Source organism: Sturnus vulgaris, chromosome 18 (genome assembly GCF_052056855.1).
Source record: "Sturnus vulgaris isolate bStuVul1 chromosome 18, bStuVul1.hap1, whole genome shotgun sequence".
In the NCBI taxonomy this organism is placed as follows: Eukaryota; Metazoa; Chordata; class Aves; order Passeriformes; family Sturnidae; genus Sturnus; species Sturnus vulgaris.
The window spans coordinates 10477045-10502246 of record NC_142260.1 but is presented as its reverse complement, the minus strand read 5'-3'; the positions used below and the strand labels follow the sequence as shown (position 1 = coordinate 10502246).

General features: G+C 37.5%; 1 protein-coding gene across 1 annotated transcript in view; it reads left to right on the top strand.

Annotated features, from left to right (window-relative positions):
* Nucleotides 1–25202, top strand: part of SPON1 (spondin 1) — a 171566-nt gene that overhangs the window by 30074 nt on the left and 116290 nt on the right. The window contains exons 3-5 of the mRNA XM_014882502.2: nucleotides 5031–5164; nucleotides 24066–24139; nucleotides 24814–24936. Of these exons, the coding sequence (XP_014737988.1) occupies nucleotides 5031–5164; nucleotides 24066–24139; nucleotides 24814–24936 (331 nt within the window). The remainder of the gene's footprint in view (nucleotides 1–5030; nucleotides 5165–24065; nucleotides 24140–24813; nucleotides 24937–25202) is intronic.

Below are 25202 nucleotides of genomic sequence, written 5' to 3'. Positions count from 1 at the left end.
AAAGAAGAAATAACTGTTTGTTTAAGCTTCCCATAGTCAGGCTTGGGCAGGAGTGTTTTGTGTGAAAGCTGGTGGTGTGTAGTGCTCCATCTCTGGGCTCTTGCCACCCTGAACTGCTTTCTTTGTCATTTTGTTTGAGCTGCACCTTGAAACAGACCCTGCAGCAGCAGCCCTGCCCACCTGCCTGCCCTGCAGGAATCAAATAGCTCAGGTTGGTTTGCACTGAAGAGCAAAGAACAGCAGATTCTTGATAGCATTTTTCCCCCCTCAGGTAATGATTACAGAACTAAAATTTATTTCTAATTGCAACTTTGTGCAATATCTATGCAAAGGTTATGCTAGAAGTTACCAGAACATAGTGATAATCTACAAGTGTATTTTAGCAATGCCTTTCTTCAATAAATCTGCACTTTTCTCAGTGCTTCAGAGAAACCCTAACCCTTATCAGAACCAAACCCTTATCAAATCCTAACCCTAGCCCTTGTCAAATCCCAGCCCTAACCCTTCTCAGACAAGTCCAGCCCTGTGGGGCATTGCTGAGGATGTCCCAGAGAGCCCAGCAGTGCCCAGTGCTTCTGTACAACCTGGAACCACAGTCTGCACCAAACTCATTACTGGCACTGCATTAAAAGCCCCAGTTCTGATTCTTCTGGTTCTGAGCCCAGCCTCTGAGAGAAATGCTGTGTCCTTTAGTCAGAGAATGTGGTTATGTGAAGCTTATCTTTGAGGCAGGGTTTTTAAACTGACCATTAATTTTATGTCCTGTATAATAAACTCTGTTCTAGATTAATCCCTAAAGGCCAAATATTATTGCTGTTACATAGACCCAATGTTCTTTTTATAACTGGAAAGTTTCCTCAAGGAGAAGACAATTTTGCAACATTCACATTAGGTCTTCCAAAGAAGAAATCTGCCCACAAAGATGCTTATCTTGTGAACTTCTAGTTGTGTTCTTTCTTTTGTTTTTGTCTTTAATTCCATTGTTCCAGTAGAATGCAGCTGTTCCAGTGAGTGGAAAGTGATGATGTGTCCACAGAACAAGAAATGGTGCTGCAGGTCCTAGCCAGTGGTTTCTGCTAAGGAAATGGACACAAGCCAGTAGAGAATTTATGAAACTTTATCTCCTTTTGTACTCAGTACTAATCCCTTTCTTTGTGATGTATGGTATTTTGAAATTTTTAAACTTTTTTTTTCAATACTGATATAAACTTAAGGATAGAGAGTATAACTGCCTGGCTTATTTGACTAATAGTTTATAGAAACCAGAAAGAGCAAACTTTGTCACTCAGCATGAAATGTTCCAATTCTGAGAAATCCAATTATTCCTTTATTTTTTTTAACAACTAAGCAGTTCTCCAGTCCTGCTTTTCAGGAACACCCAAAACTTGTCCTCAACCTCATCAGTGTTTGGAATATGCAAAGAATGTAAGACTGAACTCACAGCTGGCAAATTCTTCCTTGTAGTATCCTTACTTTCATGTTTGTAGATTTACCCAAGTTCAGCCAAATTCTGCTTGTTGTGACACTCATTTGAATCCCAGGTGACTCCAGGAATCTTGTTCAGGATTTACACTCGTTTTCCTGAAGGAATAAATTGGTCCAATAACACCACAATCATAATGGGAAGAAAACCAAACCAAAAAACCAAAACAATAAACAAACAAAACAACAAAAAAACCAACCAACAAACCAAAAAACCCCAACAAAAAAAACAACAAAAAAAAGGCACCATACTATACCTAACTAGAATATTAAAATCTAATGTCATTGCATTTGTGGATTTGAAAGGATAAGTCACATAGAGATCCCTCCCTCTGAGGGTTCAGATTCTTTGGCCAAGCATTTATTTTTTTGGTTTTAGGATTTTTGTCCAACATGTGGGTAATGTGCTGGCCCATTCTTGAAAATGTAAGGCTTCCCATTACAGATAACCTGGGGTTTAGAAGCTATAATTTTGAAAATGCTACATTTTAATGTGTGTGCCTTTTCCCTGCCAAATCTTTCCTTCACGCCTATGTGGTCTGACTTGATTCCAGAAAAAAAAATCAGGATTATATTACATGTCTCTTTTTCCCCCCAAAGTTGGCTAGGATACTGTTACTTTTCTCCTACATGGGAGTGTGGTAATATCATCCACCACCCTAAAATATCATATCATTTGTAATCCTGGAGTATAAATCAGGATTCACTTCTTGTCACTCCTAAGAAACTTTTTCTAAAGAATGGAACCTCCATGGATACAGAAAGATACCCCCATCTTTTTAAGAAATAGATTTCAGATGGTTTATCTGAAATCCTAGAATTTAAAAAATTCTTGGATTTGTTATATATTGTAAAATTACTTTCTTTAATCATCTCAAATCAACTGGCATTTGAGCTTTTCCAACTAATTTAGGAGTTCTGTCCTGTGCTATGTCAACATTAGGAGTCTTTACTGGGAAAGCTTCCATCCAATTTTTCTTCAAAGGAATGCTTTTTGGAAGACCTTATGATTTTATGCTCAGTGTTTTCCAGGAGACACTCATTGCATAAGTCTTCTGCTTTGATGGTTAGAGATGCAGGAAATTGTGATGTAGCCTTGAGGCTCAGCCACTTCCTGTTCTTCTAGGATCATGTTCTAAATTGCAACCAGAATTTCAAATTAGTTTATTATAGAAATGGAAAACTCTTTACTTGCTAATTTGCAGGAATGGGGTATGCAATAGAAATGCAAAAAGCATTTCCATGTTCATTTACTGCAACTGGAACAAGGATGTGTTTCAATGTAATGGCTCTCTACAATCCAAACACACAGTTCAGCTTCTGCAGGCAAGTCATAAATTTGGCTTGTAACAACTGCTCACAGCTGCTCACAACTCCCTCCTTTGGTTGTTGGATTTGGGCTCCTTGTGATCCCATTCACTGTTGGGGGAAAAAGCAGGATAGATTCAACTGGAGCAAGAATTTATTTAATGTGCAAATGCACAAAATAATGTAGGTCTACAATGATGGCGCTGGAGGAATGATCTTTAGGGATATGAAAGCAGCCAAGTTCTTGCTAACTGAAAATCGTGGGTTTATTCTTGGAGAGCACCAATTCATTTCAGTTGGGTTTCTCAAGAAACAATCATTGGTGGAGCATGTGCCAGGCAAGAGCTCAACTAGATTGGGAATAAATTTCACTGGTGATCGTGGCATAGCTTGTATCTGATCAATCCTATTCATGCTTACATGAAATTGCATAAGCTTGACCTGGATTGAACATATTCTTAAAATTTTTATCCAGGAGTGTGAGTTATACTGCAGCAGCACTTTGCATCTGACAAGGGAGCCAGTGCAATTTGTGCAGTAATTTGTAATATTTCCATTTTTTTAGAAAAGCTGTCCTTTTAAAGAATTTTCTGATGACCTCCTAAGAGACTTTTCAATGGGAATTATCATGCTTTTGTATAACATGCAATAGTATTTTATTGTGAATGTGATGGTATAAAAATCACTCATTCTTCTCTTAGAGCTGCCACCAAAATTAGGTTTTGATTGAGAATGAATTACTGTGAGATAGGGAGAAAAGGTCAATGGATATGGTCCTGAAATAATTGAGACAACCTTTCTGAGAGATAAGTAGGCAGTTTTATTTCTTTATTTTACTGATGCAGGAATGAGGCAGACAGAATAAGTACAGTTGGTGGCCGAAACTGAATTGTTGATCAGGGATTTCTTGGTGCTTAGCTTACACACATTAAATTGCATCCAGCAGAAGTAGAAACTCTGCAGTCAGCTCAAGCCTCCACTGGATCCCACACTTCCCACTGCTTCCTGTTAATTAAAACCCAGCAAATGTGCACACTGTGTTTGGTTACACAGATTCTACGAAGCGTTAAAAAACTTGAAGCTTATTAATGGCTTTAAATTTAAAACTCATTAGCCACTGCCCTGTTGACCAGCTAAGGAGAGTTTCTCAGCACTCCTCTGTGCCAGTGCCACTTCACTCTGCCATGCAAATACAGAAATGTTTGTTGGCTTAGCTAAAAATGTTTGGGAATGCTGGTGGTATCCTTGGGTGAGATAGCAAGGATGCCTGCTCACTAAAGCAGATCTGGCCCAATTAAAGATATTGCCTCTCTTTTCTTAGAATGCAAAGGAGTATTTTTTTAATCAAAATATTTGTTTAATCTTATGTTTGCTGCCAGAAGATTTTATTCTTTTTTTATAGTTGAATTGGTAAAAGTGTATGGTTGTGTGTGTGTTGTTAGAACCAGGATTCTGAAGAGCCCCTTCAGAGCTGAATCTTGCTATCAATTGGTAAATGCAGCTTTTTTCTCAAAATGGCAAGGTTTGTAATTCATTGCCTGAAAGTTGACCCAATGTTGTGTGAATTGTGGCTTCATCAAATCAAACAGGGGACCACTGAGCATTTTGAAGAGAAATTTTGTGATATCAGAGCATTGCCTATTTCCAGATAGAATTTAACAGTTTCTGATGAAATTTCTTTGGGATCTGATGAACAGAAGGCTTACAGTACAATCCATGAGACACATATGCAGTGAGAAAGCTATTTTGACTCGACACCTTTGAGTAAAATCCTTGGAACACCAGTTCCAAATCTGCCTCTCTGGCTTTTGACTTGTACTATTTAATCTTTTCTGTTAACCACCAATCAATCAAAAAAGCAAAAATATCTGCAGTTTGGATTAAATAATGGATTCTCAATCATCTGAAAAGATGAATATTTTATTATTTTCAGTTCATTAATATTTACAGGAAGCTCCAGTAATCAGGAACCACAAAGAAAGGTTATTTGCAGCGATGCTCCGAAAGGTCTGAACTCTCTTTACCCAGAACTGACTTATTCTTCTGTCTTTATTTTGTGAGCTTTTAGTCTCCAAATCAATCTACGTGTTCTAAATGAATTCACGGAAGTAGCGCTGAGCTAAGCAGAGAGAATTACAAATATTCCACTCAAAGAAAACAGGAGCTGACAAAACACACATGAAAAACGTTGGCCATGCACATCCTCATCTTTTCCCACTCTTCTCTTTATGTTTCCCCAGATCATAGATGAGGAAGAAACCCAGTTCATGAGCAATTGTCCTGTTGCAGTGACTGAGAGCACGCCGAGGAGGAGGACACGCATCCAGGTGTTCTGGACAGCTCCTCCCACGGGCACGGGCTGTGTGATCCTCAAGTAAGTATTTCAAAGCATATTCAAGTAAAATTCAGTCAACAAGTCGAATATTTATTGGAACCAATGGAGTTTTAATTCTTTTTTCTCCTTAGACACACTTTAGCCAAGTTGAGGTCTATGTGCACAGTGAAATGTTAGCAATTTAAAGCCTAAACACTCAAAAGGAGCTCCCAGCCTTTAATAACCATTGAGTCAGCAACCTTAATTGAACTTGTTAGCCTTTAGTTTCACATTAAAAAAAAATCCTAAAAATGATTAATTTCTAAATTGAGTCCCTCTGGTGGGTAAAAAACAGCTCTTAGTTGAGATGAATAATAAGAATGTTCTGCAAAGTCATGATTGACTTTATCAGAAGTACCAGATCTATTTATTTAGAGGTGAAGGCTTTGGTTTTAAACCTGGTGATCATTTACTGATATTTTACTTTTATTACACGCTTTCATGTGGAATCATGGTTTTCAGGCAGTAAATAAATGTAACTCTATGTATGTTCACTTTGCTTTAGGGTAGCTCATTGGTCATATAGAAATAAAGAGTGCCAGAGAAATGTTGTCCTGTCTCTTAAGACTTTGTTTGCTGTATTTAATTGGACAGATTGGTCAAATATTCATGGACAATTGGGATTCCATATCTTGCTTTGAATCCATGTCTGGGAGAAGCCTTAAAAATTGCTAAGATGTGCCCTGCAGCAGACCAAAGTATTTCCAAGAGACTTTTCAGTGCTGGGTATAGTGACTTTCAGGCTTTTAAGGAAAGGCTGTCACAAAGATTGTGCAGAAGATAGTTCAGACCAATCCAGGAAAATGTTTTATTAGAATTGCAATTGATTTCTGGACAGGCTGTGAAACTACCACCAGCAAAAATGTTCTGTGGCTGCTTTCCTTTCACCCTGTGCTTCACTTCTCTTGCTGATGAGAATGAGACAGACTCTCTCCTCTTCCACATCCCTGAGGGTTGTCTAGTCTCAACTCTGGCTGTGGAACAGTCTCAAATCTTTGGCAGTGTGCTTCTACTTGCTGCTTCTTTATTTCAGGATAATAATTTTAAGAATCATCGTTTAATGTGTAATAATGTGTAATCAATAATGTGTAATAAAGCAGCTCAAGAATACACTTACAGTCTTTACAGTACACTCAGACAAGTGTACATCAGGCTGCAGTAAAACCTGTTAGATTTGTTATGTTTATAGATGGAATTTTTCAAGGGTTCCTTTGGCAGTCCAGAAGATTCCTTGAGTGTTGCTGAGTTTTTTATCAGTGAAGCTCCTTGGTCTTCCCCCCACGACTGACCCCCTCTTATCTGCATAACCAATATTGCTTGAGGCACTTGCTATTTAAGTAAATTAATAATGTGATGATGTTTTATATGGCTTTTTAAAGAGACAAGATTTAAACTTTAATCCAGTAATGATATTCAACAACACAAGTTGATGGAATTTTTTTTTCATTACTGTCCTAAAAATAAAAAAAGAAATTACCTGAGGTGTAGACTCTTCTCACTGAAACTTAGACATCTGTGGCTGAAGTTGGTTCAGGGGCCTGTCTGAGTCTTTTCAGAGAAGGAGTGCAATAAAGTACCACCAACTGCAGGACCTTGATAAGTGTTTCTTCTCTCTCCTTGCTGTTAGTCAAGGTCATGCTGGGTGTTCAGCACTGATTTTTTTCCTGTGAAGTACTCGAATTCTTGCAGAAAAGGCAAGAGAGGCTGCAAAATGTAACAGCCAGAATTGCAGTTATGATGTTCTGCACATGAAAGTAAGAAATTGTCCCTGCCTGGAAGAGTGTGCAGAGTGAGCCAGTGGCTTACAGCCTTCTCAGGCTGCTGGGTGAGCACCAGTGGTGCCAGCAAAACTCTGAAGTGTCAATGAAGAGCTGGACTGGCTGACTGCTACCAGTTCTCATAACCCAGCTGGGAAGACAAAGGAGCAGCTTGGAAGTGCAGGTTCCAGGAAAAGGAAAAATTTTGGTGTTACAACCATCTATTTTTTTTTGCTGTGGCTATCTTTGGTGTGTGTGTGCTGCTGGAAAGGGAAAGGAAGTAGTTAAGTACCTTTCAGGAAAAATGATATGAGAAATTAAAAAAAAAGCTTCCTCCCAGTGAAAGCTTTGTTGAGCTCAGGAGGTAAGAGCTCCATGCCCAGGACTGGTTAAAGAAAGAATGACCATAATTAAGAGTTGCTAATGCCAGAAATTAATCTCACAATGTGGCAGTGGTTTGTGCTGCAGTGCAGCCCTCCATGGCTCTGTGCATAGCAATCACTTCTGCCATTAACAACATTTACATTTTCTCTTTTGCATGTAAAGATATGATGGCATCTGAATTAGAGTTGGTAGTCAGCCTTCTTCTTTATGGTCCTTTCCCATAGAATAGAATGGAAATTTTGGAAATAATTACTTGGAACATAAGCATTAGAAATAATTATTTCATAATTATTCTAGAAGATAAAAGCAGAAGTCTAAAAGCAAGCATTGTTTTTAAGAGTTAAGTCCAAACTCATCATGGAAAAATTCTGAAATCTTGAACTTTAGGGGAAACAAATCCTCTCTGTTTTTCTTTCTTCTGCATCTGATGGGAGTGCAAATATTTTTTTAATTGTCAATACATATCTGTTTCAATCCTTGCAGACTACAATGACTTTGTTTCAGAATTTCCAAAACAGAATGGCAGCACTTTGGAGCCTGTTCTGGATCATGAGGATTTCCTTTTTCCCTATGCCATAATCTACTGATTTCAATATATTGAAAAGTTCAACATAGTCACAATGTAACAAAACTGATGCATAAAAACTTATTACAGTTTAAGTACCAAATAATGTAATTTTTTTCTAGTGCAATAACTGAGTAGAGTCTTCCAGGAAGCTTTTCCTGATCTAGCAGTGAGGCTTGGGAGCAGCAGTTTTTCTGCACTTTGTGGAGTCTGGTAGCTTTGGTAGAAAGACTTGCTCAGATTTGAGTAACAGTGCTTTCTAGGCACAGTGCACATGATCAGTGTGGCTGTGACAAGCACAAAATGACAGGAAAATGGGAATGTGTAGCTGTAGGGTTCAATAAGGGATCCTAAATCATTTGACACGTGCTCGCCTGTGTGTAATGCTAGATTTCTGGGGGACTGCAAAATACAAAGTTTGAGTGTAACACAAAAACTCCAAATCGTGTTTGAGTTTGACTTACTGTCACTACCTTGCTTTCTAAAACATCTCTTTCTATGTGAAGACTTAGAACTGTGAGAAGAAAGAAGATGCATTAACATGAGATGTTGTTTATTTAGTTGAGAATAATTCATGGATTTTATTCATTCCCAACAAGAGATGACAGTGAAAAACCCGAAAGGTTTGAATCCAAATTTATCTATTTGGACCTTCCAAGCTGTCAAGATGTGCACAATCTACTTGCTCCCATGTCCACAGTGCAACTTTCCATGTTCACAGTGCACTTTTCCTCTCCCTGCTTTCTTTCCCTTGTTCCTTGTTGTTCATCACACACTGTGTCCCATGTCAAGATGGGAGGGCCAGATCATTCCTTCATCTTTTGATAAAAGTTTCTGGTTTAAACTTCACTTACTGGGTTTCTGAGCACTTCAGAATGCATTTGATTTCTAGGATCTTTGAAAACCTACAGTTAAAACTTTCGTGAGAAAATTTTATTTTTGCAATGTGCAATTATACAGAAAATAATTACATAGAAAACAGAGCAGTGGCAGAGCCTGGTGGTGTTTGTGTCATTACATGGAAGTTGAGAAATTTTCAGGATTTTGAACCTTCTCTTGGTCAATTTGTTTTAGTATTTTTGTTGAAGTGAGTGAAAACTTTTTAAGAAACATCTTTTTTTTTCCCTACATATAAACTTTCATGCTTGGTTTAGCATATTCTACTTTTCATAAAAAGTAGAACAGCACACATGCATTTTTTTTTAACCTGACAGCTACTATTTAGAAGCTGTGCTTAATTCTATAAAAAAACCCTCCAAGTTATGGCAATTTATCTTGTTAAACAAGGAAGGTATAAAGTATGGATTTCAAATAGTGCTTTGTCCTGTTGACCAAATAAAGGACAATAAATGTTTATTGAAAGCTTTTTAGCAGTGATGGAAAATCACCTCTTTTAGGCTGCTTTAAGCAGGATTTTAGATTCAGCTGGTTTGTTGTATTCCTCAGGAGAGTGTCTCAGTTGAGTGTGGTACTGAGCAGGTGGGTGAAGGTCTGACCCAGGAAATTGGTGGGAAATAGAGAACAAACAGTTTTCTGCAAGTCCTGTAGAATTCTGTGATAGAATACAAGAGCAAAGAAAATTCTGTCAAGTTCTTAGCTTGTCACATATTAAAATTTCATGGTAGGGAGAATGTTGTTAATACCCAGAGTAAATCTGTCAGCTGGTGTAGATCTCATGAAGAGTCAAGTACTGTGAGATGGTAATTATCTTCTCCTTTAGCATTTGCTACTTCTCACCGAGGCTGAGATTAATTGTTAAGTACAATAAATGATGGCCACATGCAGATAAGTTATATTCAATTTACCATTTAGAGAGGAAACTGCAGTTTGTGATTGGCTCTTGAACTAATTGAATTCTCAGACAACTCATGTGACTTGTATGGTAAATGTAGCAAAAGTTCCTGCAGACAAGTTATTTATTTCTGCTATACATATGGTGCTTAAACATCCAACAAATTAAAATCTGCTATCTGTAAATACTGTTCATTACTGTTAGTGCTTGCAGAAATGCACTGTGTTCATCACAGTGGCTCTGCTGTTTGTTTCTGGAAATGTGTTCTGAGGGAACATGGAAAATGCTCCCATTCTCTAGGGAAATGTTTCATAGTTCTTGAGGAAAAGTGTGGAGTTTCTTGTTTTCCTGATTATGTAATTATTGTCATGACTTTAATTACACTGGGGCTCTTGTTTGCATATAATCGAGAGCAGAGGAATTTTAAAGAATTGCAGCCTTCTAAATAAAAACTACGGCATATTTAGTGTACATCAAGCAAAATCTCTTAGATAGCTGTGCCACTGGAGCAAAGCTGTCATACCTACGAGGACAAATTCAGTTCCAGTCCATGGATATAACACTGAGTTTCCAACCTCCTTGTGGATTCTGACCCTCCTCTTCCTCTCAAGATTCCAAGCTCTGAGAGTGAATCAACTCCAGTTTTGTGAACATTTACCTTCTGATTTCTTGTGACTTCAAGCATTCTATTCATTCAGGTCACTATGAGTTAACACTGTGCTGAAATGTGTTGTAGGAGAGACTAAGAGAAGAACCAAATGTCACAAAACCTCAGGAGTTCATAACTACATCCACATCTTGGACATGTCTTGGTCTGCAGCCAAATCTCTTCTCTACACTCAAAACTCACAACGAGATCCCTGGGCCAGAAACAGAGCACGAGGCACCTGGAGAAGAGGCCCAAAATCCACAAGAGCAGCTCTGTGGTGTTTAAATCAATATGTGACCAAGTCATTAACACTGTGTTAAGAGGAATGACAAACTGGGGTGCTCAGAATAAAAGTGTGCTTAGAATTAATCTCTCTTACTGAAAGTGTTGTTATTATGAGTCCCACAAAACAAATATTTCACAAATTTGCCTCTGTCAGAAGGAAGTTCCAGTTGCTTTGCATGGGTGGAAGCTGCAGAGCTTCTGAAACTGCTGCCAGTCATATAAAAAAAATCTGAGAGATGATCACTGAGCTGAACTTAAACAACAAAGAATTATGTACAATTAAAGCTGAGAATTTTGTTTGCTGCTTTTCATGCTTGTCCTAAATCCCTCATCAGTATCAATGAAGAGAAGCTGGACATGGTTTGAATTTATTCAGGTTACTTGACTAAGCTGATGAAGTTCTCTAAGTAGGTTCTTGCTCCTCTCTGATGTTTTCACCACTAAAACATTTCCTTTCTTTGCTAGAGCCTACTCACCCCAATGCACAGAATTTTTCTTGATTTTTTGGGTATTTTTTTGAAGCAGATGAGTACAACTGAAGGCACACACTTGACAAGCTATGAGAAACTCCCTATAAAATTGTGTCTCTAAATTTTCCAAATGTAAAAACCAACAACACAGAAACCCTGCTTGTTTAAATCAGGTATTAAATTTGTTATTCTGTCTTTTCCATTCATCCCCTCAGATTGTCCAGACACTTGATGTCAGCAGTTCTACCTGTTTATTAGAATAATAATAGTGCAGCAATTGAGCAAAGCTGAAAAGCATTTACTGACAGCTTTCCATTAGGAGTCAATACAAGAGCCAAGGAAAAAGAGAGACCAACCTGCCCTCCTTGCCTAGCAAGAGCTCTGTTTATGGAGCAGCAGAAAATAACAGTTTTCATGTTATAAATAATTTTATTCTTTTTCCTAGTAGCATCAATGAGTCTTCTGCATGCAGAGAAATTTTTATAATTTCTGTACTATTGCTTTATAAAAACTCAAAATCTTTATCTTCCAGTTAACTATCACATAACAGCATCTTCTGAACTTCATTTTTGATAGAGATAATAGCAATATAACTATTACAATTATTAATTATATTACAATTATATAATATTATATTTCATAGCTTAAATAGAATAATTTGTATAGACACTTGAGGTATTTGTGCACAATTAAGACAGCAAACCAAGGTATCTCTGTGCATCCCAACAGTCCAGAGAACAAATGCAACCTTTGGCAGACAGAAAATGTGCAATTTTCCATATGAGATCCTTTTGATGTGCCTTCATTTTGCCCCATTGTTCACTTTTAGGAGGTGTAACAGAAATGTGCTCAGCTTTAAATGGCCAGGGGCATAGATTGGGAATGAAGAGATTTGGGTCCATTCCTGTCCTTCAACGCTGGGTTATTATTTACAGCTCAACTCATTTTTCAATTCTTTTCTCTTTTCTTGAGTGCAGTGAGAGGCCAGTGACTTTATAAACCACTGCAGGATAGAAAAGCTTGTATTGCTGTCCTAGTTCCTTAAAAATAAATTAAATATTTTCTTCATCCAGCAATTTGATTTTTTTAAACAAATGGGACAAAAGTTTAAACTTTACAATGAAACTAACTTAGAACCCTGTATTTTATTTCATAGGTGAAACACCTACAGAGAGTTTACTTGTGTTAGGAAGAAAGAGAAACCTACATTTTTATATAGCTTCTATATTTGTACCAGCTCAACTCTTAGGTGTAAAAATGCATGTTTTATCTCAATATATATGGTAGCAGTCCCCTGGATCTACTGACACATGTACATTTAAAACCAAAAGCCATTTCACTTTCATTTTCTTACAGGTTTAATATTGTTCCTTTAACTTTTTAACATTGTTCCTTTAACTTCACACTAGGAGCACGTGAATTTAGAAAGTGTTATAAACGGATTTTCTTATAATTTTGTGTTCTTCTAGAAAATCTGTTTTATGGTGCAATAATTAATCCTATAAAATCCAGTTAGGTTCATTCATATGGTGTTTTGTTTGTAAAGATGTAGTGTAGCAGAACAACTTAATGGCTTTGCTACTCGAGGATGGGTTTATTCCTTGAGGAGAGCAAAATAAAACAATGAGAAAAACAGAATAAGGAGAAGGGTGCTGATCTTTCTCTGGCAGCAGGGGAATGTAGTTACAGCTTTACTATGAAATATTTTAAAACTTTTTTAAACTCTACCTTGAAAATGCCTACAATAATTTCATATATTAAAAAAAAACAGTGTTATGGCTCATTTTGTGGTAAACTGAAGGCATGTGCAGTTACTTTCATCGGTCCATATAATTTTTATTTTTATTTTTTTTTTCACAAATGCCTTATTGTAAAACAAGCTGTTTGTAAGAAAGAAAAAGATCGTGCATTGATGTGCAGTGGGGTAGGAATTCAGGCATTGGAAAAATTCAACATGCTTTATGACAGGACACTGATACATCACTTACATTTTTGATCATCATTGTGTTTTCTCCAGACTTTGAAAAATCAAGAAAATGTTTTTTTTCAATGGTTTTCCTCATTGACAAAATTTGCATCAGAGAAAGATAAATCTTGAATGAATTATTAATTCTATTTACATATCCTAAAGGAAAATGCAAAAAAGGATTTAAGACTCGTCAGGAGGGAAGTTCTGTGAAGTATCTTACACCGAAATCTGATTTTGTCTGACTTTTTTTCTCCCTGCAAGTGGGGAAATAAAACATTACTGTGATTTCTTTCTGGCTGAGTCTCTAGGAGAGTCTTCATTTTCATAAATTTCAAATAGTGGGACGGAGGAAAAAAAAAACCAGCTCTGTAATTTGCTTGTTGTTTGCTGTTTGTAATGAAAATCACTGTTAATTTAGGAGGCCAGCAGCTGTAGGACATTTGCCATTCGGCAGCAGCTGTCAGTAGCACTCTGGTTTATTTTGCAAACAGATGTTTAATTTGACTTCAAGGCCATTGTCATTTTGTGAGGGGAAACAAGAGAGAGAAAAGGAATAGAAATAATAATGCTAGTCATAATTTGATTTCCTTTCAAATCATACACAGAGTCACTATTGATGACATCAGAAGTTGTCAATTTTTTTTGCTGAATGTTTGAAATCAGTTTTTTTTTTAATAATTGCCTGAAGTTATGCATGATAATTCATGTTAAGGAATTGATTTGTCTTTTGTCAGGAGCTGAAGGCTTTCTTTTAATGTAATGTGATACATTTTTCAAATATGTATTTTATTCATGAATCAAAGTGTCACAGTATTTCTGCAGGTCTCAGATAAAGAGATTTTGGTCTCTGTACTGAAACCAGCACTCCACTGGGCCCAAATATCTTTTGCTTGCTGTAGTGGTGGTGTTCTCATTGCACATCAGGGAATGTGAAGGGCAAATTGACTACAGCAATGATGAAAGGAGGTAATTAAAAAGAGAAGTAGTGTAATGTGGTTAATTTTTAGTTTGATTAACAAATGATTTTATCCAGTCTGTGCCTAGTGATTGAGGCTTTAACAAAACCTGCTGTTACAACATTCTGGCAAGATCCTCCATTATTCAAAATGTCTATTGACCCAGATAAAAGAATGTAGATGAGCAGTGGATGTCCTCAATCCCAGAACACACTGCTAATTCCTAGACATTGCAAAGTCTAATTTAAGTTAGTCATAAATGTGGCACTACTGGTCACTTCTTCATGATACAATCAATATTTCAAGTTTGTATTCTGGGAGGGTATGTAAATAATTCTGCAGTTAAATGTAAGAAGCTACACTGCACCTATGGGGTGAAATTTTCATTACAAACTTTTCCAGCAGGCTGATGTAAGTATTTGGTGAAGTGTCTGCGTGCCCACAGAAATCCAGAGCAGCTCTGCAGAGCCCCTTCTGCAGTTACAATTCCAAGCACAGCTCTATTATAGCATGAAAGGCAAATGGATGAATTAACAAGGTGCTGGATTCTGGCCATCCCTCCTTGGGCTGAATGGCATTTCAAGTCCCATGTGAGTTTACATTTGTTGGCTGGAGAGTCCCTAAGAGTGGTGTGTAATATCAGCAAGGGTCTCAGAACCTGAACACTGTATTTATCTTGATTCTTTGCTTCATGTGAAGCACCACAAAATCAATTCTGATTTGTTTCCTTAAAGGCACAGCTATTTGTATTATTGCAGGTCTTTAGAAATTCTGAAAGGCAGAAAAACCACCCAGAAAAGGAATTGTTCTTTGCACGAACTGGCTGTGGAATTGATTGTTGTTGTCTTTCTCATTACCTGGGTTGGTAATTTTAAGGCTATTGTGAAAGGATTGAAACACTAAATTCAACCAATAATTGGGCGGGCCATTCCTTTCTTTTTCTTGCAGTAATTAGGTACCCACTTTTTCCATCTTTTCTACATCATTAGACATGCATAAAGTATCTTTGCTATCTGAACAGCAGCAGCCTGAACACTTTTTGCCCTGCTTTCCCAAAGAAATGGATTTGTTGCTCCATCAGTTCACTGCTCCAGCAGAATGTAGTTTGAAGTCTTGCAATGCACCAGAAAGCAGATTTGATATTTTTTTAATGGTTTCTGGGTCTCATTTGCTGCAGAAAGGGCTGGGTTACAGGCCTGTGTCTAGGGAGGGACTCAGCTCTGCTCCTTAGAGGGATAATGAGCTTGATGCTCTCTCACTGCTGTGTGTGGAGCCCCATGGAAACCTTAAAATGAACCAACTCATTTAGGTTTTACAGATTACCTGCCATACGGTTTCTTGCCATAGATTTCTCTGCAAATGGAATATATACTTGTTTTATATACAGAGAGATAAATTTGTGCTCTCTTACGATGCAGCTGCCTGGCAGTGGTGGCTGAAGTAGATGTATGATGATACAAGAAGCTCATATAAAAAATATGTTCCACGTGCAAAGGGATTGAGGCACCACCATCTCATGATTGCTCATAAAGAAGTTGTCTTGCTCATCAAGTTTGATTTAGACAGCAAAATATTAACGAAAGGCATTTATCTAATTTCTCTGAATTAATTGTGGCCAAAACATTGTTTTCGATGTGGCAAAGAAACACAAATAATTAGCATTCTTTCTGCATTTGTAATAGTAATCTGTATGTCTGCCACACAATTCTACTCACAAAATGCTAAATATGTTCAGGCAGGAAAGTAAAATAAAGCTAAGCTGAAGAGGAGGCAAATTTGACAGGATTTGGAAATGTCTTGTCTGCATTCCCTTTTTCAGTGAGCCACTTGGCTCAGTGAGAATAAAGTTCTGAGTGCTGTCCTTATAATTTTCTGGTTTTCCAGTGGCCACTCATGCCTCATAAGAAATTCAGGCTGCAATTCCCTTCTGATTAAGTGAAACTGAAGTTGGTAATTGATTTCAGAAGAAGGTCAGTCGGTGTCACTGGAGTGTCACCCAGCAGAAGCACAAAACTGTGGGACATGTCCAGGTTTTCAAAACATCCACCACATCAGTATATCTGGTAATTTTATGGGTTTTGTTTTCAAAGCACACAATTTTTTTCTGTCTCTTTTTCAGTTTAAATGTTTGCTGGGAAAAAATGATTCCCCACTATAATAAACAAAATCACAGAGTTACACCTTATATTTTTGTCTAGAAGATCAGGAAATTTGTTCTCCTTGTTGCTTCAGTTTCGAAGCCTAGACCAGCGTTTGGAAATGTTTCCTTGGTTGTCAGTTCCAAACCCATAATGGATTCACCTGTGTCCCATACAGGTGCCTGAAGGAGCACCCTGGCTTTTCTCCACAAATTCTCAACAATAAAAATCTCTATTTCCTCCTGTATCTCTAATCACACTTGATATATTTCAATTATCCACATTAAAACATCTCCCTCTTGGACTTTCTGATGAAGTTAAGAATCTAATTAACAGCTCTTTTGTTCCAAATAAAACGTGGTAGGGCCGAATTCCAGTTCCTAGTCTGTGCCTGCTTCTCAATATAAAGGGTGATTTATCATTCTAATCCCTGTCATTGCTGCTTGCTACTGTTCACAATGCTCCTTTAATAGTCTTATTCATGTGCTCTCCTTGTCCTGATGATTGAGGCAGATACAGACTCTGGATCTTTTGCTTAATCCCTGCTCCTCTAAGCACAGTTGTAATCACTTCCTCTATGAAATGCTGACCTTTATCCGGATCAGGGAGACTTCAGGAACCCCACTGAGGCAAAAAGCCTCTTGAGACTGTAAGGGATTGTTTCCTCTCCCTGCTGCTCAATGTTGTTGTGTAGAAAATGCTTAAAATCACCGTGAAAAGGAATCACAATCTTCCAAGGAGTTTCATTACCCCAGAGTGATTTGGGGGGGGTTAATGCTTGTAATTTAAATATAATCACACCCACAGTCTGGCAATCCACTGCTGCAGCAGAGAGATATGCCTGGTCTGGGTTCTCACCCTTCCTATGCATGTCTTGGACAATTTTTGATCCATTTCCTGATCACTTTATGTACCCTTCAACACTGCTCTTTCTTTATCCCCGAGAGTATTTTTCTGGTTTCCATGTGTTTAGCAATTCTTCTTTCTCCATCATTTGCGTGCTCCTCTGTAGCCAAAGTGCAATCAGTGCCCCGGTGTTGGCAGCTCAGCAGACACGAGGGAGTTGCATGATTTTGGCATTTTTAGAGCTGAAGTGGGAAGACCAAAGACTCTGATGTACAGGTTCCCCGCCACTGCATCCTCCAAAAAACCTGTGTGCCAAAATTTGGCAGCAATATCTGCTACAAATCCCCAGGGCAAGGAATTCTGGCAAGCAGAGCTCTTGTACGAGCTCGAGGCATTGCTCTTAGCCACGAGCAGGTGTTAAACAATGGGTAGGTGGAGAAGCTGGCTGAAAACAGCCCTAAAAATGTCGAAGAATTCCATGCATTCATTCCATCTTTCTTGGATAATTGCTTGTTGCATGAGCAGCGTGGTCTTAAAAAATACAATTTGAATTTGCCTTCTTCCCAACACACCCTTCCGAGTGAGGGGAGTGGGGAAAGTTTCCAATAACAAGGTTGCTGTTGGTCCTTTATTTCCTTTCATTTCCCTGCCTTTCAGCAGGAGCATGTCGTGGCCTGAGAGCTGAGCAGGCTGTGCAGTCTCAGAGCAGCCCAGCTCGGTGCCACTGGGCTGTGCCAGCCATTGGTTCTTGCACATCACATCTGTGTCCCAGCTGCTCTGGAGAACTGACAAAGCCTCTCCTGCTGCCTCCACTCCCACTCCTGAACCTCAAGTGCATCAAAAACTTCCTCAGGGAAATACATTCATCACAGTGAGGTCTCTTTTAAGAAGCAGTATTAAGCATTTTAATATTAAGTTATCTTTGTTTCAGTGGGTGTTAATTTGTTCCATTAATCGTGGCATTCACCTTCAGGCTCCTGTCAAATCAAATGAAGATTTTTTTTTTTTTAATTTGAAAACATCACATACTTTATTTCAATTTAGATTCCTGCTCCTGACTATCCACAAATCAGTATTTGATGAAAGAGTGTTAGGATATTGCTTTTGACAAAATTTTTCTCTACAAGCAAATTATTTACCCATTTAAACATAATTTCAATATATAACTAGTTGACAACTTTTTAAAAAACAGTAGGAGAATGACGGCTCTGTTTTTTTTTAATTTTATCTTCAGATTGTTTTACTTCATCCTTTATAAATATTAAAAATTTAGAACACTTTTTCTAAAGTTTTGGGAACTTTTTCTGACTTCATTAACTGGGCGCTCGTGGTCATTCTTACATTTTAATTATTTGGGGTTTTTTTAGTATATAAAAAAAGTGGTGATTCTTTTATTACTGCCCCAACCTGGAGTGGGAGAAGGTGATTCAAGTGGGGAGGGGAACATGAGTAGGATATAAAGATTAAAAGCAATGCTGTAAAAGGAAAAAGATGCTTTTGCTGTGTCTCAGCTGTCCACGTGGGCTGTGCAATAATGGCAAAAATTTTATTTTTATTTTTATTTTTATTTTTATTTTTATTTTTATTTTTATTTTTATTTTTATTTTTATTTTTATTTTTATTTTTATTTTTATTTTTAAAAGAGGATGAGCAGTGACCTCAAGTCAAGTAGGGAACTTGGGGACAAATGTGAGGGGACATTTGAGTTATGGCCTTTACCTGTGGGGTTGGTTTTCTTCCCCATCCTGCCATATCAGGTAAAACAGGCTGCACAAGGGGCATGGTTTGAACACCCAAAGAAATTAAATATTTCAGTTCCCTGGGCAGGTGGGTGAGTGCTGTACAGGTTGCAGAGAGAAATGCAGAATAAGCATTTATTAAGCAGAAATAAATTGAAGCTTAATAAGTATTTTTTTTTTTTAATTTTGCTTTATTTTTCATTTTGTTTTTAGGATTTGTTTGCTAGCACACAAGTGCTTTGCACTGGTTCTGATCACAAGTTAGCTCAGTTATCAGGGAATTTGGACTTTGGGCTCACTAGCTTGGAAAAAACCCTCTGGTCCCACCCTTGGTTGATTGTTTCCATCCAATCTACAAAAGCACTACTTAGAATAACAAAATAAATCCATCCTCCAAACACTCAGTGCTATCCAATCTGTTCTGACTTTCCTTTGCAGTATAATTTATAATGCTTAGCTCTGAAATTCAGAGATTGCTGCAAAAAGTGGGGAATATCAAAATCCCTGGTGGAGATACAGCCCATGAACAGCAATGGGCTTTATGTCATGTTGCTTTTTTGTTTTAGTTTCTTTTTTTTTTCTTTTTTTCTTTTGCAAATAACAGGTGTAGAGTTCCTGTCAGAAATTATCGTGTCAGTATGACTTTTTATCCTGAAGATTTTAGTTTAATATTTATGTCCTGTGGCCATCCAAGCAAAGAACAGAGAGATTTTCTGAGGAGAAATAGAAGATAGCAGCATGTATAGCTGTGGTTTCCCCCAGAGCTTTTTGCTGTATTATATTCATATATTGAATATGATGGCCAAATTAGTCCTGAAGTGCAGGGGTGGGGTGGCAGCCCCGAGTGTGACATGAAGGACACCAAAAGGATTTGGAAGCAAGAAGAAATGTGTAAGAAAAGCTTTAGAGAGCTTTGCTCTTGCTGTGGCATTTCTCTGAATTGTATTTTCTGGCAGTACAAGCGAAATGTTGAAAAAAACAAAGCTGAAGAAGGATGCTCTGGTGCTTATTTATGTACTGAAGTTTTTAGAGGTGAACATGTTTTATTGTTTTTCATGGGGCTGATCTCTTGGAGAAAAGATCCTCATCCTGTGCAGGGATGTAAATGTGGAATTATGGCAACACTGGTAAACTTCATCTTAATATTCCTGTGTTTTATCCAGCATCAAATATCAACTCTGGTTGGTTTGTTTAAACTGTGTTAACAACACACTTAAAATAAACTAATGAACAAACCCCACAAAATGACAATGAAAAATGCATCTTTTGTTTCAGCTTCTAAGTTATGCATTAAAAAAGAAATAGTTTGCTGCAAATTTTTAGAATGTTGACCCTCGTCAGTGATTGCAGCTGAGATTCTGGTGTAGATGGAGCCTGTCCAGGCTGAGACAGCACACTTTGCTAATTGAAAATTATTTTGAAGAATGTGCTTGTCAAATATACTGTCAGTGTAAAAATTGCTGGATATCTATTGGCTAAAGGGTTGTATAGGCTTGCAGAGGAATTTTGATTTCTTTTAAATAAAAATCACCTAAATATTAGAAAAGGAAGTAAATGTGGTTGGCAAACTTGTGGGAGTTTGTGCTTTCTCTGACCTTGTAAGTGCTTGTCAGAAACACAGGGTTGGCTTTTTTTTAAAGACAACACAGAAGGAAATAAAATTAGAACGTCCTAAATAATGCATTAGAATGACAAAACCCAGAAACATCAACAAAATTACAGCAGATGTAAACTCGTGGTTTTCACAGCACCTTCTAGTGTTAAAGTTAATGGTATATTTAGAAATTCTTTCTCTCCAAAAAAAAAACCCAACAAACCCAGAAAAGAAAACAAACTTAACATCTTGTTAATTGTTCTCAGTAGCTTTCTGGGTGGGGAAACAACTTATCATACTGTAATTAAATCAGTGAGGCATGAAATAATTAAAGAAAATAATTTTGATAGCTAGAAGGGCAAGACAAGGTTAACTCACAGGTAGTGTAGAGCAGGAAAAGTGTTTTAGCTGCACCTCAGAAAATTATTATTATTTCTCAACATCCAAGTAAAACTTGGGGTAGCCTCACTAGCTCTAACAAAACCTGTTTTATTCAAATGGAACTCTAATATTGTACTTAATGGTTTTGATGTAAGCTTAAAAAATGTCATAGGAACAATTCTTACAAATCCTCTTCCTTACTTCTTTTGTCACATCACTACACCCACACAGGTAATTTAAAATAAGAGTATTTCTTTTCATGCTAGGATTTGACAAAAGGAGTGAGGAAACCAATCTAAAGCCGTTTCTATGGAGGAAAAAAAAAATAAAATAAAAAAAAAAAAAGAAAAGAAAAAAAGGAAAATGCCCCAAACTGACTCCTCTGTTTCTGGTATAAACTGGAGCATTCCCAAGGCTGGCCTGAATTTTTTCTGGTTTATGACATTTCCTGTTTCTTAATATCCCAAATGCAATTTCTGTGTCTTTGGCAGAGCTTTTCACAGCAGGGTGGTACAATTGTTGTGGAGCTGGGCTGCACAGGGGCTCTCTTATTCCATGGAAGTCTTTCAAAACCAAACTGAGCCAGGACAGGGACATTCCAAAGTGGTATTGCCTAAGCAAATATTACAGAAGCAACCAGATATTCTTTCCTCTTCACATGAGAAGCAAAAAAACCAAAAATAATGACACTTTTTGGACAATTCATTTGGTTGGTTTTCTTTATTAAAGCAGGTGCTGTCAGGTGTAGAAATGCTCTACTTTACAGTTTTGCTCCTTAGTCTGGTGAATGGCAAAGCTTTAACACAAATCCAGAAGCCCTGACTTGAAGAAAATGAGAAACAAATGGGTTTTTTTGAGTCAAATTTATTTCCTTTTTCCTTTACCCATCATTTTCTGATAGTCAGAGAGAAATAAGTCAACAAGAAAAACAAGAAATTGAAGATCCACTTATGGATATTAATATAGGAGGGAAAGCCATTGAATTGCTCCTTTCCCATTAAGTTCAGCCAGCACTGGATGTTTGAAGTGGTGGGAAGGATTTATGTAAATTAAACAGATGTGTACCTTGTGTAAATTCTTAAAAGCTTTCTTGCCTGTCTCTAGAAGTTCATCATTCCATTTTTAGCTGGTTTTTGTAAGACTCGAAGCCAAAGGAAAGAATTCTCAGTCCAAAGATCAGAATTTTTATAGAAGAATAAAAATTATGTCAAAAAAAAAAGGAGGGGGGGAAATGTAGCTATAAAAGCTAGCAAATACTCTGAACAGATGTTTTGTTCTGTGTTCAGTCTTGAAGCTGATTATTAAAACAGTTAATATTTTAAAATTATTTATGATTGAGTATTTGCAGAGTTCTGTGCCTGCTTTTGATATTTATGCAGCCATATAACGTGCCCATCCTGGTGCATTTGGAATCAGTACAAAACCTCCCATTTAAATTATTGGCTCTCCATATAGTTTCAAACACAGCTGAAGAGACAATGACTCAGAAAGCTGTGAAGCTTTTGTTATTAGAAAAGGAACTGTTCCCTTGACATTTTACAGTGACAAGCTAACTGCAGCAAAAAGAATAATACAAGTGCACTTCAGGTTTCAAACGATTTTTCTCTATTTTCTTTTTTTCTGGAATAACTGGTGACTGCTTCTCAAATACCCGTTTTCCCTTTGTTATCTGCAGAATGGAGATCTTTATCAAACGGCTGATTTTGTATTTGTTTGGATTAAGGTAATAGAACAATTTAGATTGGAAGGGACTTCTGGAAGTCATTTAGTCCATTCTCCTGCTTGAAGGAGGTGCTGAACACCAACTGAGCAAGTTGCCAAGGCATGGATCTGATAAAATTTTTAATATTTCCAGAGATGGGTGTTATACAAACTATCCAGGCAGTCCAATCCAGGGTTAAATCTCTCTGATTATCCTCATGGTGAGAGAGGTTTTCCTTGTACCTGCGTGGCATTTCCTGTGCCCCCACTTTCTGTCTCCTTGCAGTGTAGCATCCAAAAAGTCTTTAAATTTGATTTTGGATTTCAGTTTGAAGGCTGGAAATGTTGAGGAGCTTGGCCATTGGGCTCTTATTCCTTCCTAGCAGTACTTCTGGTAGCTATGTTTGTTTCATTTTTTCCCCCTTTATTTCTAGTTAGAAACCCTGAAAAAGATTTCTCAGAAAGGATTGAGAGTTTTTTGCACCCTTTCCAGGTTGATGTAGCTTTAAGAGGTTTGCAAAACTTCTTTGTTGCTTTTTGAGGTGAAAAGAAGGATTCCTTCCTCTCCTACACTGGCCTTGCATCTTGGCAAAGAGAGCACAGCAAAACTGCATCTTATTTTTGATAATTTTATGGGTGGGACATCGTCAAAGGAAGGTTAAATGGCTGCAACAACACATCCAGGCACAGTGTCACTTTTCTTCTCACTCTTTCATTCCTCACCTGTCATGAGTGAGGAATAGTTCTAGAAAGATTAAGATAATTATTTACTAATGCTGAAGTAAGACAAGAAATTGGCCCTTGCTGTTGAGAGTGTTAAATACAAGGGGATGGTACAAAATGTTGTTAGAAGAATGTGTACTGGTAAACAAGGAAGAGTGCCAGCTCCCAAAGCCTGTGTCCTCAGGAGGCTCTCTGGCCATAAATTGTCCTTGAATTTAACCAAAATCTGCTTTCCTATAGAAAGAAGTAAAAAGTTTACATGTGAATGAAATTGTTATAGTTAAAAGTGGTCAAAGAAGGGAGTTAAAGTTTATTGAAGTTTATTTGGCACTAAATATATCCAGCCCCCTCAACTGAGGAACTGAGGCACCGAGGCTTAGAAATTTACATTTTGTTTGAACCATAAGCCTCAATAACATATTCCAGATTTAATTAATTTTAAAGCAGCTTGTCTTTTGGAACCTGTGAATTGCTTTCAAAGACTTTACCTTATGCCAGCTTTTTTTCTAACTTCTGTTTTACGTGATATTTGCACTGAGTTGCTGTCATATATCAGAAGTACTTATCTCTTTAGAATGCCATGTAATTTCCTATGAACAGCTGCTCACTAGAGCTGTGCTATTTTTTGACTGAAATTGAATACAACTTCAGTATTTTAATATAAGATTTGATTGAAATATTGAATATGCTCAATTGACTGTCAGGAATTTCAAGAGCACAGGTCCTCACCATATGCCTATGACCACTTCTCTAGAGGTAAATATATTTCAGGTTTCTGCAAAATGTGATGAAATTAAAATGCAAGTGGAAATAAAAGTATCTTATCTGTAATCCCCTATTGTATTGTCACTACAGGGAAGTATAACCATGTCTTAGCAGTCACTTATCACTCATTTTCTTTTTTCTTTAAGGAATAAACATATTTCAAACTTTTTTTTCCTCCCCTTTATAGAGCCAGTATTGTGCAGAAGCGCATAATTTATTTTCAAGATGAGGGCTCTCTCACCAAAAAAATTTGTGAACAAGGTAAGGTAAAGTAAAATGTCTTTCTCACCTCCTCACTGTCTTTTGCATTTTTCTCTTAACACATTGTCCTAAACTAAAATTGGGAGGTCTTGGACAGGTTCAGATTTGGGATCTTCCAATCAGTTGTGTTCTTCCTTACCACATACACTCCATCCCATACAATCTTCCTTGCCTCCCCCTAAATGTGACACTTGTAACTTTTTACCTGCCCTTTGTGTGATACTCTTTGGTTTCCAGAGCACTTTGTTATTGAATCCTGAGCTATTTCATCCTTCCTTAAACCTAAATGTTGCAGTTGGTTATTGCAATCCACTGGAGAATTAATTTACTTTGTTCAGAAATTTCAAGCCCGCTGTGTTTTGAAATCAGCTGAGCTTTGTCCTTATCAGACAACAAGCAGAAACAAGCCCCTATTTGAATCAGAAGATAACTGAAATATTAATGCCCTCTAATTGAAAACTGTGGATTTAAATAATTTCATCCACTTAAAAATATGGAACAGATATTTCAAGGTTGTTGTTTAGTCTAACAGTAAACTTAAATTAATAATAATAAAAAAAACTAACCATGTTTAACTCAGATTTATTTCCTGGAGTATTTATTGTGGCAGCTTCTCTGTCCTCACTGCTTTGGAGCTGGAGCCATTTTCAGGGGGTATTTTGATGCTTTTTCAGACTCAGCCTCGGAAGGTGTGACCGAAAAACCGATTTTAGACTGTTGTGCCTGTGGTACTGCCAAATACAGGCTGACTTTTTATGGCAACTGGTCAGAAAAAACACATCCTAAAGATTTTCCACGTGAGTATCACTCTTTGCTTGTACCACACAGGGGCCCTGGGGAGGGTTGGAGGTGCCTGTGGGACACAGCATCACTTATTTACAGCTCAGCAGTGTAAATTATGACATGTATGGGATCCTGCTGACTCTCAGCATTGAAAATCAATGGGTCTTTCTGCACTATACATTACCACTACACCCTATTGATTTGCCTGACATTTGGAGCTAAGGTGTGTGTGAGATTGTGTTTGCAAGATATCTTTGTAGGGAGAAAGGTTCCTTCCTCT